Source organism: Mchenga conophoros, linkage group LG23, assembly GCF_057382185.1.
Source record: "Mchenga conophoros isolate Kocher_MC1m ecotype Shallow Benthic linkage group LG23, M_conophoros_male_GT1.1, whole genome shotgun sequence".
Classification (NCBI taxonomy): Eukaryota; Metazoa; Chordata; class Actinopteri; order Cichliformes; family Cichlidae; genus Mchenga; species Mchenga conophoros.
Window position 1 is genome coordinate 25,165,930 of NC_140547.1, and position 14,872 is coordinate 25,180,801.

A 14,872-nucleotide genomic window follows, 5' to 3' on the forward strand; every position below is an offset into this window, starting at 1 on the left:
TTTACAATACCACTATTCATTCACTCTCACATACACTGGTGGAGGCAAGCTACAGTTGTAGCCACAGCTGCCCTGGGGCAGACTGACAGATGCGAGGCTGCCCTATCGCGCCATCGGCCCCTCTGGCCAACATGATCCCACACTGTTTCAATAGTTGAGGTCTGGGGTCTGGGGAGGCCAATCCATGACTGATAGAGTTCAACTGTGTGTTTTTCTATCCAGGTACGACTTTACTGCATTGGCAGTGTGTTTGAGATCATTGTCATGCTAAAAAATGATGCCGGTGCCAATCAGGTGCAGTTCCAGATGGTACTTCATGGTGGATCAATATCTGATGGTACTTTTCTTTGTTTATAATTAATCAATTTTGACAAGATCTCCAACACCACTGGCTCTAATGCAGACCCAAACCATGACAGAGCCTCCACCTTACCTCCTCCATACATACTGTTAGTGATTAGTGACTCATCACTCCAACAGTTGCCACTGATTTTTCAGTCCAGTTCTTCCACTGAGACCATTTCTGATGAGGCTTTAGTGATATAGCTGAATGAGCTGAAGGTTCAGATGTGTCTCTCAGGTCTGTTTCAGGTCTTTGCTGGGTTTTTTCCTGTCTCTTAAGAGAGTGACTTTCAGAAAATATTCATCTGCTGTAGATAGTTTTTTGGGGTGTTTTTTTCTAGGCCTGACACATCTTCTTTTGTCCTTGACCTGTCAGGTTTAGACAAATGTTCAGCTAATAGCTTTTAGGGAATGATGGGAAAAATGTTACTTTGTCTGTCAAACTGTTGTCTTTGACTTTCTTCATAGATTTAACTAAATAAATGCAAACAAATTGTGGTCTCTGTAAAAGCTTAGTCCTTTAATAATCCACTTTCTGTTACTGTAACCATAAATGTTCATTTCCCCTGTTTTCCATTTCTGTTTTCTCCATTAAAAGCAAATATCCCTTTTTAAACTCCCATTTAGAGTTTACTTTCTCCCTGACTCACTCTCAGTGAAGGTCATGATGTTTCCTGATGATTTAGTAACATTAAAATACAAAAAAGAGAAAAGAAATCACACACTTCATTTGTGAGTGCTTTAGATTTCCCATCAGTTTTAACCGGCCCCCAGAGAATCATTCACGCCTGTAAGTACAGTATGTGCGTGGGTGTGATCATACATTTACATTTCGATTAGATTAGATTAGATTAGATTAGATTAGATTAGATTAGATTAGATTAGATTAGATAGAACTTTATTAATCCCTCGGGTGGGTTCCTCTGGGAAATTCGATTTCCAAAAAAGCACAGCACCGACAGAAGTTACAGAATATTATATATACATATATATATATACACACACACACACATATATATAAATACAGAGACAATATAAATAAAATATACGAATTTCAGCCATTTAGTTGGCATTTCAATCTGAATCAGAGTGCGGGAGGAGCGGTCGTACTAAAGAACACTGATGGAAGCAAACGATGAAGAATGCCTTTCAGTCTGGTTAGTTTTAGGAAGAAAGCTACTCAGTTTGGTTTAGGAGAAAGTTGTTTTGGGGACAAAAACATTTTTAACAACATCTTAAAAGACCTGTCTAACATAAGATTTTAAAGGAAATATTATCTCATGTTTCCAAGGTTCAGGTTAATCAGTTAGAAAGACTTTCAGTCATTTTTCTTACTTTTCTTTGATTTCTTCATCGTTCAAACTCAAAATACAAAACAAGAAATACAAAACAATACAAAACACTGTAAATATTTTCTTGCTGAGAGTTAGACGATTAGTTTGAGAGACAGGTGACAGGTAGCACTGTCATGATAATATATGAAGCTGGATCCAACAGTTTTGTAGCATAGCACAGCACACCCTCAGGGGGAAACTGTTATTCTGACTTTGTCCAAAGGTTATACAACCTGCGAGAACATCTAAAGTTTGGTAATTCCTTCCTGTGCCTGACTTCTTCCAAACTAAAGACTTCTGCAGTGGCCCTCCAACACCTAGAATCACACTCTGATCATCATCAAAATCTAACACAATCTTATAATTTGTTTTACAAAGCTGATAACCACTTACAGCTTTACCTAAGGTACCTTATAGGCACTATAATCCTTTCCTGCTATTGACAAGATATAAAACAAGCTCGAGATTATAAATCGGCCAGAAAAGCAGGAATAACTTGTGATATATAGAGAGCCATGACAAAGAACGTTTTTGCAGGTCTCTCTGCAGTCATGTGGAAAACTAATTACACCCCATGATTCAGTAGTTTGTAAACCACTTTTATCAGCAATAACTCAAAGTAATTGTTTTCTGCATGACTTTATCATTCTCTCACATCATTGTGAAAGACTTTTGGCCCAGTCTTCTTTACAGCATTGCTTCAGTTCATTGAGATTTGCAGGCTTTCATTTATGCACAGCTTTCTCGCGGTCCTACCAAAGCATTTCAGTCAGGTTGAGGTCTGGACTTTGACTGGTCCACTGCAGTACCTTGATGTTTCCTTTTTAATCATTCTGTTGTAGATGTGTTGATGTACTTGGAATCATTGTCTTGTTTCATGACCCAGTTTAAGCCAAGCTTTAGCTGTCTGACAGATGTCCTCACATTTGACTCTAGAATACAGAGGAGTTCATGGTGGACTCAATGATTGTAAGGTGCTAATGTGGCTGCAAAAAAAGCCCAAATCACGACCCCTCCACCACCGTGCTGACAGCTGGTATGAGGTGTTTGTGCTAATATGTTGTGTTTGGTTTTGTGCATTATGACCAAACATCTGCATTAACCCTTTCACGCATAGTGGTCATAACAGTGGACAGCTATTCTGTTATAGACAGTGTTGATGTTAATGTATGTTTGGGGGCGTTGCACCCCGGAACCTTTAGAGGTTTTTCAGGGTTTTCTCTGTCAGAATGTTATGTGAGAAACAGTTTCCTGTTTGTGTAGCGACTAGCTGTGGTTGTTTCTAAAAGTGGTCAGTAAACATCCTAAAAGTGGCACCTGAGTTTCCGAGCATTTTTATCCTGAAGTCATAACATATTCAAAGGCTGTTTTCTTGTATTTGTGTCAGTGTTGATGGTATACTTGCACATAAACTACTACATTGGACACTAATGTGTCACTCCATACCCTGCCACCCACTGGTCAGCCAGCGGACTGACTAAGTGAACATGTAAAAAACTATTTGAAAAGTACATGCTTAAAAAAATGAAGTTCAAAAATCTTTTTTCATGCCTAAAGATGAATAAAAATACTTAAGAAAAAAAATCCTGATTTAGGTTGTCATAATTCATGCATGACAGGGTTACGTTTTGATCGGCTTTCACACACCAGAGTGAAACAAGGGTTAAACAGATGAATGTTTGTTTCTGTTGACATCAAAAACTTGTCTCAGTTGTAACAAAATAGTTTCATCTTTCAACATCCACGAAGGGACTGGTTTTGGACATTAGCTTTGGTTATACACTCAACAAAAATATAAACGCAACACCTTTGTTACTGCTCCCATTCCCCATGGGATGGACGTAGAGACCTAAAATTCATTCCAGATACACAATATAACCATCCCTCCCAAACAGTGGTCACAAATCAGTCCAAATGTGTGGTAGTGGGCACATCTGCCATATTGAGATAATCCATCCCACCTCACAGGTGTGCCACATCAGGATGCTGATCTGACATCATGAGTAGTGCACAGGTGTACCTCAGACTGCCCACAACAAAAGGCCACCCTGGAATGTGCAGTTTTGTCTCACAGCAAAATGCCACAGATGCCACAGCAATGAGGGAGCGTGCAATTGGCATGCTGACAGCAGGAATGTCAACCAGATCTGTCACCCGTGCATTGAATGTTCATTTCTCAACCATAAGCCGTCTCCACAGGCGTTTCAGAGAATATGGCAGCACATCCAACCGGCCTCACAACCGCAGACCTCGTGTAACCACACCAGCCCAGGACCTCCACATCCAGCAGGTTCACCTCCAAGATCGTCTGAGACCAGCCACCCAGACAGCTGCTGGAACAATTGGTTTGCACAACCAAACAATTTCTGCACAAACTGTCAGAAACCGTCTTAGGGACGCTCAACTGCATGCCCGTCGTCCTCATCGGGGTCTTGACCTGACTCCAGCTCGTCGCCGTAACAGACTTGTGTGGGCAAATGCTCACATTCGATGGCGTCTGGCACGTTGGAGAGGTGTGCGCTTCACGGATGAATCATGGTTCACATTGTTCAGGGCAGATGGCAGCTGAGAATGTCCCAGTTCTTGCATGGCCAGCATACTCACCGGACATGTCACCCATTGAGCATGTTCGGGATGTGCTTGACCAGCGTATACGACAGCGTGTACCAGTTCCCACGAATATCCAACAACCTCGCACAGCCATTGAAGTGGAGTGGACCAACATTCCACAGGCCACAATTGACAATCTGATAGACTCCATGCGACGATGTGTTGCACTGCATGAGGCAAATGGTGGTCACACCAGATACTGACCGGTTCTGGGTCCCCAGACCCCCAATAGCGCAAAAAACTGCACATTCCAGGGTGGCCTTTTGTTGTGGGCAGTCTGAGGTACACCTGTGCACTACTCATGATGTCAGATCAGCATCCTGATGTGGCACACCTGTGAGGTGGGATGGATTATCTCAATATAGCAGATGTGCCCACTACCACACATTTGGACTGATTTGTGACCACTGTTTGGGAGGGATGGTTATATTGTGTATCTGGAATGAATTTTAGGTTTCTACGTCCATCCCATGGGGAATGGGAGCAGTAACAAAGGTGTTGCGTTTATATTTTTGTTGAGTGTATATAGACACAGTCTGTGCAGCTGTGCAGCTGTCAGCGTGTTTCTATGGTTGTCCTTTACAAATTATCCATCCATGTAATTTTAAACATATTTTTTAAACATAGACATTTTAAAATATCCAGTTACCTCCCAGTTAGCATATGGCCTCTTTAAAATGAAGGGACTGCAAATAATTGCTAGAATTTCTGTGAAAGATGAAATTTGGACTGGAATTGATCCATGGACCTCTCAAATCTGTTGTTTGATCCACTGGAGCAAGTCCTGACACTCAGGTGTGAACTGTTGGCAGAGTACATTAAATTATTATCATAATAATGCTATTTTACAGTTAAATACAGTTTCACTTATAATTCTGCAAATGCACAGCTTCTGTTCTAGGTCATAAGCCATTTTTAAATTGTATTTCTTTATGAATAAATGGGAGAACGGTCTTTATGAAATGCCAGGGGGCTGGAGTACATTATTCATATGATTGAATCCATCCTTAATGGATTGATTTTCCTGACAGAGATAAAGACTTGAAAGCTTTTTGAACACTTCGCAGATGCAGAGATATTAAAATTTGACTTTAAACTTTTGGTTCAGTTTTACTATGGGAAAGATTTTAAATCAAAATCAGCATCAGCCTTCACTAATACCCCTGTAAGTAATTGGAAGCAAATGACAAAACATCTGGTGCAGCTGGATGTCTCTACACTGAAAAGGCTCAACATTATGACCACAGACAGGTGAAGTGAAAAACAGTTGACTTGTTAGAAGCAGGGAAATGGACAAGTGTAAGAATCTAAGCGAAGTTGAGGATGACTTAGACGAGTGAGTCAAAACATCTCCAAAACTGTAGCTCTTGTGGGGTGTTCCTGGTCTGCAGTGGTCAGTATCTATCACAAGCGATCCAAAGGAGGAACAGCGGTGAACCACCGACAGAGTCATGGGTGGCCAAAGCTCACTGATGCTTGTGGAGAACAAAGGCTGGCCCGAGTGGTCCAATCCAACAGACGAGCCACTGTAGCTTAAACTGCTGAAAACATTAATGCTGGTTCTGACAGAATACACAGAGCATCACAGTTTGTTGCGTATGTGGCGGCATAGCTGCAGATCACTCTGGATGCCCATGCAGACCCTTGCACAGTGTCAAAAGCACCAACAGTGGGCATGTGAGCATCAGACTAGACCACCGAGGAAGGTGTTCTAGTCTGATGAATCACATTTTCTTTTACATCATGTGGATTGCCAGGTGCATGTGAGTCATTTACCTGGGGAACACCTGATACCAGGATGCACTATGCACTAGGGCAGGGCAATATGGCCAGAAATATTTATCACGATATACATTTGAAAATTTGCAATAACAATATAACTGACGATATAATTGACGTGAGACAAAATACTTTACAACTCCACAACTTTATTAGTGCAAAAAAAAACCCCATCAATGTATTTTCACTTAAACAAGCAGCTGTTTTTCATGTGCATTAAAGCTATATAAAAATTTAACAGTGCAAATGCAAATTACTTGCCAAAAGGCATTTCCAGTGGAAATTGGCCGACATATCCTCAGCATAACCATGTATAATATCCACAAAACTTAAAAAGAGGTTATACACACACAATACCATAATTTTATGTTGAAACACAGTATGTATTACTCCGCGAGGCTCCCGACTACGGTAGCTGTAATGCTCCGACAATCCATCAGGCGTAACAGAGAGTTCAGACTGTAGCTTAGCAAAGTCGTACTAAAACATTTTTTGACAGATTTTTGAGCGCCGTGTACCACATAAAATCGGTTTGGTAATAACAGTAATAACGACGGCCCGCTTGCATGCTCTACCAAAAAATGTGCTTTGGTGTGTATCTAACGGACAAAAGCCAAACCAGTTCCACACCACTGGAGCTGCGACGTTTTTACAAACCAATTCTGGTTCATCTGTTTCATTCAACGATCCGCTTTCGGCCTTCTCATTCTCCGTCTCTGCCATGCTTTTTCCGCCATGTGCGTATGAAAACAAAGGCACTGCGCATGCGCGTTTTACCCATATTCTATTGCGATATTTCATTTTCTTATAACATTATACTGGTATTACCGTGAACGGTATGATATGGCCCAGCCCTACTATGCACTCCACTCAAACATCTGTGGGATGTGGTGGACACACAAGTCTGGCCCCTGAAGGGCTCACTTCACATTTTACAGGACTTAAAGGATCTATTGCTAATATCTTGGTACCAGATAGCACAGCACACCTTCAGGGGTAAAGAGGAGTCCATGCCTCGATGAGTCAGGTGGACAAATGCAATTTTAGGCAGGTGGTAATAATGTTATAACTGATTGATATATATATTGAATGGACCAAAGGTTTAGGTCCTCCTTGCTTCGATTAAGGCTCTTGATCATTCTCCTTCCACTTGTTCTGTTTATCCTGATCAAATAAAGGCATAAATAAATACTTAAAAAAGGAGCCCATAAATGAATTGCAAGTAATGTTGGTGTGCCTACATATTTGTGATCATCTCAGTTTAAATGCTCTGCAGACTGCATGTGTTACCTGGCCTTCACTGACCGTCGCTAACAAACTATATAAATGTGTGTGTGTGTGTGTGCGTGTGTGTGTGTTAACAGCTGTGCCAGCACCCCCGGTGAATGTATCGGTGACCCAGCTGAGGGCACACTCGGCCATGGTGACCTGGAATGTCCCTCAGGGAGACACCGTCATCGGATACGCCATCTCACAGCAGGTACAATACAGCAGCCTCGTATCATCGCTGCATGCATACACTGAGCATGCACGGCCAATGGACCATGCCTTTTCTTCTTTTTAAACTGAATGTCAAATACATCCTGATGTGCCCTCTCATTCAGCTGAAGGCCGATTAATTTTGCAGGGATCCAAATTATGAATTGAATGCCCAGAAAAGCTGGACCGGTGCCATGCTCGGGGCTAGAACAGCTTTTCAAAGATAAATTATGTATTTCTCATGCTCATCTCGATCTCACGAGGGCTTACTTCTTTCTCTTTTGTCCTCCTGCTGCTGTCTTCTGGGATTTATTAAAATGCTGCGTCATTCATTAGCCGGGTAGGCAGTCAGCATTCGGCTCAAAGACACTTTGAGTCATGAGGGGTGGGAAAGTTTGGAAACCTCTCAGAGGAATTTGCTCATTAACATTTTACTTCTTAAGGAGCTCGTTAATGTCAAGGATGGCTACTGGTTGACGTAGGTAATAATAAAAAACCAAATCTCTTAATTACATAAGGTGCAGCCAAAAGAAGGACTTTCCAAGCATCCAATTAGCAAGAAAAACCTGATTATCGAATTAATCGATCTTTAAATATCCCCCAGGAGGAAAGATCCTGCCGTGGATTTGAGGGGGAAAAGATCGCTCACAAGTAAGACATCCACAGCTGTGCACTGGTGTGTCAGCTCAACTGTGTGAGGTTAACAAAAGTCATATGCTCTGCCTGTGTTTGGGGTAATTTATCATAAATAATTTAGTTGCACAGCTGTTGGGCCACATGCATAACGGTGTGTTAATGCAAAAATGGGCTTTAGAGATCTTCATAAGAAGTTGCAGGTATTTAATTAATTCAGGAAAAAAAGACTCCAACAAATAGCTGAAAGCAACAGACACATTGGTAGCACATGCTTTATTAAAGCCATGAATTCACTCATTACTGCTCTGTCTAGTATTATAGATACTATGTTCAGCTGTACTTCATACAGCTGTCTGTTTGCCTTTCAGACAGCTGACAATAGAACAATAGTGTATTTTGTCCTCTTTCTGACCCTAACATCTGGAAGAAGAAATACAGACTGCTCTCAGCTTACAGGTGTGGTCTTCTGCTGCTGTTCAGATGCTCTTCTGCATACCTTGGTTGTAATAAGTGGTTATTTGAGTTATTGTTGCCTTCCTATCAGCTCAAAGCACACTGGTCATTTTCCTCTGACATCAAAAAGGCATTTTCCCTCAGTGAACTGATGCTCACCAAATAGTTTCTCTTCTTCAGGTCACTAGTAAACACTAGAAATGGTTGTGCAGGCAAATCACAGCAGATCAGCAGTTTCTGAAATACTTAAATCATCAACAACATTACCACATTAACATAATCTTCCACATTCTGATGCTCAGTTTGGACTTCACTAGGTCGTCTTAACCATGTCCACTTGTGTAAATACATTGAGTTTCTGCCAGCTGACTGGTTAATTAGATATTTGCATTAATGAGCGGTTGAACAAAATATGATTGTTCAGAATGTATTTCTTTTTCTTCATGAATTCATCGATTCATTGCTTACATTTCATTTAATTAAACGCTGCAGTCCTTCCACGTAGCACCTTTAAAGAACACAACTGTCACCTAAAGTACAAGAAGTTTGCGTCACCGTAAGAGACGTTTCACATTAATTCTGCTGTTACATAACAACATTTTGTCTGTCTGAGATCTCTTAAAAACCTCGGCTGCTAGCTCAGCTTGGCTCATTTTAATCAGTCTTCACCACCTACAGTTTTGGCAAAAGGAGAATGAGACATTAGCTGAGCTCTGAGTGGGTGTTGTCTCCATTAGCGGAAATTATTTGGCCAGGATTCGTCTCACAGGAGAAACATCCACAGCGGTGTCGATGCCAAACAACTCTTATTCTTTCTTTTTGGTTTTTTTTCCCAAGTCACCTCACATCTGAGTCAGAATCCATCAACCTTTTGGCATTTTCAAGAAAACACAGGATCGGGATTTAAAACATCTCCTGCTTTAACCTCAGAAAGCACTTATGTAAAAAACACTTACTCAAATATTAATCGGGGAGGTGATGGTAGCAGGTGGATGCAGCGGGTATCCGTGCTGCAGGTTTTATCTACCGAGCCCGTATTTTCCATTGTTAGTCATCAAAGGTTGCCTTGGATCAGAGTGAGCCTGTTATATAAAAGGCTGCTCTGTCAATCAAGTATGTTTTCTACCATTTCTATTTTCCTTATTGCAAGAGTGGTCTCGCATCAGGCTTAAGTCTTGATTAGGATTCAAACGTGGCTGCTTTGTGGGATTATTTCATTCACAGTATTTTTCGGTGACATGCCGAGCCTTCTGTTTGTGAAGGAGAAGCAGGACGAGTGAATGTGCCCAGACAAAGAGTTGCTTCACTCATCTAAAGTTGTTCCAAATCCCACGGTGCTGGCTGCCAAGATGCACGCGTTACACAACCTCGCTCCCAAGCACACAAACACATGAAGTAACCCAGTTTAAGTTTCTGTGTCTGAGACTCCCAGCAGTCCTGGTTTCTATGACTTCAAATATCAAACACACAGGGTTAATTGATGATTAGTGCAAGGGCAATGCTTATCAAATAAAACCTGCAGAGAGTGCCTGTTTTAAACTTGTGTTGTGATGTTTGTACCAGAAGAAGATTGTCAGACTGTAACAACATCAGAGGAGAGATTTGTTTTTCTGCACCACTTTCCTTCTGAAATGCATTAGGCTGCTGCTGACTTCTTTCCTGACCTAAAAATAGCGATGCACCCAAACTTCGTGTTCACCTGCAGACTTCACAGTCACATTTTACTGAAGTAAAGGTGCCTTCTGTTCCTTTTTAAAGTGTCTGAAGCTGAACCCTGACAAATCAAACTTTAAGACTGCTGCCAAAATTAAAAGAAAGCTCAAAACCCCCTGCAAGAACAAGAAAATATTTACTTCAATTGTCAGAGAACTTCCAAGAGCACACATTAGGGTTTGTAGCAGCCAGTTGTTGATAATCAAATCCATTTGATAAACTGATCATTAGTGAGTGTGAGCACCTCTATAAAAGCAGACATTTGGGCAGTTTGCTGGTCTTCAGAAATCACAATGCCACAGTCTTTCAAGACGTAGACGTCCCAGCAAATTCACCCCAAAGTCAGACTGTGCAATGCTCAGAGAAACTGCAAAAAGAGCTACACCACACTTCATGACAGTACAATTAGAAAGAAACAGAAAAAGTATGGCTTCTTTGGAAGAGCTTCCAGGAGAAAGCCTCTTTGCTCTTAACAACCCACAAAATCCCTGGAATGAGGCTAAAGTTTGTTATTATGTTTGCTCATAATGCACAAAACCAAACGCCGCGTATCACCACAAACACCTCATACCCGCTGTCAGCATAGAGGTGGAGGCGTAATGATTTGGGCAAGTTACAGTCGTTGAGTCAATCATGAACTCCCCTGCATACCAAAGTACTCTAGAGACATCTGTTAGGCAGTTAAAGTGTGGATCAAAGTAATGACCACCTCTAAGTGCAGACCTCGACCTGATTGAAATGCTGTGGTTTGGCAAAAGAGAGCTGTGCATAAATAAATGCCCTCAAACCCTCAATGAACCGAAGCACCGCTGCATGGACAGGAGAGCAGACCCAAAGTCCTCTACGATGTGAGAGACTGATATGACATACAGAAATGTATTGTTTCAAGTTGTCGCTGATCCCAAGGTGGTTCTACAAACTACTGAATTATGCATACTTTAAAAATCCTATTTTTTCCATCCTGTAAATGGATGCAGGGATTATAAAACACTCATGAAATCAACTAAAAGCAGAGAGTCTGTCAATGTAGAACGTTTGTTTTACCTACCTTGAAAATATAAAGACTGACTCTCAGCAGGCACCTCAAACCTGCAGGCTTTACTTTCTTCTGTCATCAAACAGTATAAAACGCTCATCATCAAATGCTCTTTTGCTTGTTAGGAATTAGAAAAAATCTGTTTTCCCATGGGTATTCCTATGTGAACTACAATTAGAAAATATATATAAAGATGACCAGCTTTTTTTAAAAGCGGTTATCTATTTTGGAGCTGACCTTTGTGGCACAAAAATATAAAGGAAAAAGGGGTGGCTCAAGACTTTTGCACAGACCTTTAGATGGCTGTGACAAGTGTCCATTAGTTTTGATTTCCTGGTTTACTGTCTTACTTAAAACTGCAGAATTAAATGTGCCTATGAGATAAACTGACAAAACCTGAAAATTAGAAAGTATCTTGAGTTACGTCAGCGGCACTTTTCAAAATTAGATGGTTTTGGAGTTTTTATTCCAAAATGGTAATGCCTCCATCACAGCTGAGTCACTGGTGCTGATTAACGATCCTTTTAACCCCCGTTGATTCAGTATATACTTTTATATGACGGCCTTTTAGATCAAAGTGTCCTGGCTGACTCGCTGCCTGCAGGGCTGCCAGAGGAGCAGCAAACACCACTTTGACTCTCCACGCGAGACATCTGGAGAGCCTCGAGCGTCCTGACAGCTTTCTATTTATTGACTCTTCCTCAGCCTTCAGTGCTCCACAGGCACGTTCGCAATCTGGGAAACTTTCTCAAACTGGACTAGCTGTCGCTAGATGATGCTTACCAAGCAGTTGTTAAAAAATCCTCATTATGAGCTGTTCTGATGCCGAGCTGGTGGTTTTTTAGAATATTTGGTGTAATTGGTGTGTAATGGGCAAGTTACACACCAATGACAATAACGAAAAGCTTGAATATATTATGAGCCATTTTCTACAATCTCAAAAACAAGAATGCAGGCTGGTGCTTTTGTGTGAACACCAATTATCTCTGAGCAGCGCTCATCAGGATGTCTGCAGTTAAAAAGAAGACAGTTAAAGGTTCCTTCATACAGAGTCTCCAATCAGAGCAATTAAAGTCTCGTGCAAGTCTCGTGTTGTCGGGAAAACTTAGCCACACAAAAACATGATTTCTTTTTTTTTTTTTTTTTGTCACGCTAAACAAGATAAATACAGAATGCAGTTTTTAAATTATAATTTTGATTATTAGGAGAAGAAAAATTTACCCAAACTTACCTGGGCCTGTGTGAAAGAGTAATTGCCCCCTTAGTGTTTCTTCTTCACTTGATTTTTTCCCCACTTGCTATGTGTTTATACACCTCTCTGCATTTAATCATTAGTTATTATTAATCTCTGTCTCTTCTCCACAACATGTTTTCGTCTTTTTTTTCCCCCCTTAACCCCAATTAGTTGTGACAAATGGCCTTCCCTCACTGAGCCTGGTTCATGCAGAGGTTTCTTCCTGTTAAAAGGGAGTTTTTTCATCCCCATTCTCGCCAAGCCTGTACGGGGACTGATTGTCGTGTTTTCTCTGTTTTCTTTGTATTATTGTAGGATGTCTACTTTACAATATAAAGCACATTGAGGCAACTGCTGTTGTGATTTAGCACCAAATAAATAAAACTGAATAGAATTTAAATTAATTAAATTAAATCTAATAACTAGCTGTGCCACACTTGGCCGCAAGAACTGCAATCAAGCGTTGCCACATGTGCAGTTTTATCAAGATCACCAATCTTAAAGGCTAAAATCAGGTCTCATTGTGTTGGCTTAGCAATTCCAGACACACAAACACAAATGCAAATTATGCTGGAAACTCTTAGCTTGTTTTCTGTGTCCGAGGGGGAATGAAGAACCAAAATGCATCTTAACTGCTGTTACCATGGTGCCACGTTAAGTGGAAGCCTTGTGTTTTCTGTTGTTGTTTGTTTTTTGCCATTTTCTTAATTTTACTGAACTACTAGTAAGTTTATTTACTCCATAAATATAGTGCAGATATCTGCCTGGCAGAGAATCCTCTGCAGACATTATTATTATTAACCATCCATTTTCTTCCTCTTATCAATTCAGGGTCCTGGGACTCCACCAGTCTTCATGTTCACATAACATGAAGGATTTGATTTGCAATTGTTACTTTGAATCCACGTGCACAGTGTATTTACATATTGCCCTCTGAATCCACAGCTCATTTTAAAGATATGAACTGTAGAGTTTGGTGGGTAACCTTGTGAAAATGTTCTTGCCTCGATTCTCGCAGCCCCTCATGGATGTATACTGCTTTGTGTTGTCTTTCCAGTAATTTTGTCTTCTTCTGCAGGCACCTTTTATCACTGGACTTTAAATAAACACGGTGAATGTGATCTTCTCAGTGCTAAAGCAGCTGAAAACTCAGATATTTCCCCAGGGAGGTGGTGGTGACCAAAAATGGAGCTAAAACTGATTAAATTGTGGACTTGAATTAAAGCATGGCTCTAAATTAATAATTATCTTTTTGTGTTTTACCTTCTGATTGCAAAAATGGAGATGATAATATGTCTGTGTTGTATTTACAATTTATAAATCCACCCATCCCCAAATTTTCACTAAATACAGCTGTTAAAAAGTAAACTTTATCTCCACGGGGTCACCATCTGTTTACCTGCTGATCCAGAAAGTGACATTTCTTCATTAATTCTGCAGCTCCTTATACTAACAGAGCGTCTCTGCCTAAACATGTGTTTTTCTGTTTATTTTGAATGACTATTGCTGGTGTTACCTTGCCTGCAGACCTAATTTCTCCCATTGGGGCTGTATGGGTGTGAGGTGAATTTCTATGAGGCGAAGCTGCTTGTTACTGCAGGGATTCTGCTTGCATTTCAAGTATTTGCCTTTAAATGTGACATAATGATGATTTTTTTTATTGGTAAATTAGTTTAGCAAAGTTTACTTTAAAAGAAAACAGAAAAGATTCTTCTCCTTTTAAGACAACACTATCTGCCTCGAGCAAAGTACGAGGCCATTACTGCTTTTATTAGATCATAATACTTAAGCTGTCAGCCGGATACGCTGATCAGATCCCGAGATTTGATTTAAATTTGCCGTAAGTGTGGCACATTAATGTCTTTGTGTGTGCAAAAGCATCCACCACATGTATTCCTCATGTGTGCCAACCCGTTCTCACTGTCTCCAGAGGCAGGACGGCCTGATGCAGCGCTCCATACGAGAGGTGAACACGTCCAGCCGCTGGTGTGTGCTGTGGGACCTGGACGAAGACACACACTACAGTGTCCAGGTGAGAGAAAAACACACACAGTGTGAAGTGTAATAGCTATTACCTATTTAATGATAGCTATGTAATAGCTAATAGCTAATTAGACTGATGTATGTATTAGTTGGATGGTATCTTTTTCTAAAAGGCAGGTGTGTAATGGTGTAACTAACCATTTTTATTGGCTATGTAACCCATAAACACTGCCATTACAAAAGGTCTTATGCAAATGTAGGCTTACAAAACAC

The 14,872-nt window shown here is 40.7% G+C and overlaps 1 protein-coding gene across 1 annotated transcript in view; it reads left to right on the plus strand.

Moving 5' to 3' along the window:
• Positions 1-14,872, plus strand: part of LOC146547338 (fibronectin type III domain-containing protein 4-like) — a 60,654-nt gene that overhangs the window by 25,361 nt on the left and 20,421 nt on the right. The window contains exons 2-3 of the mRNA XM_085264384.1: positions 7,430-7,545; positions 14,547-14,648. Of these exons, the coding sequence (XP_085120510.1) occupies positions 7,430-7,545; positions 14,547-14,648 (218 nt within the window). The remainder of the gene's footprint in view (positions 1-7,429; positions 7,546-14,546; positions 14,649-14,872) is intronic.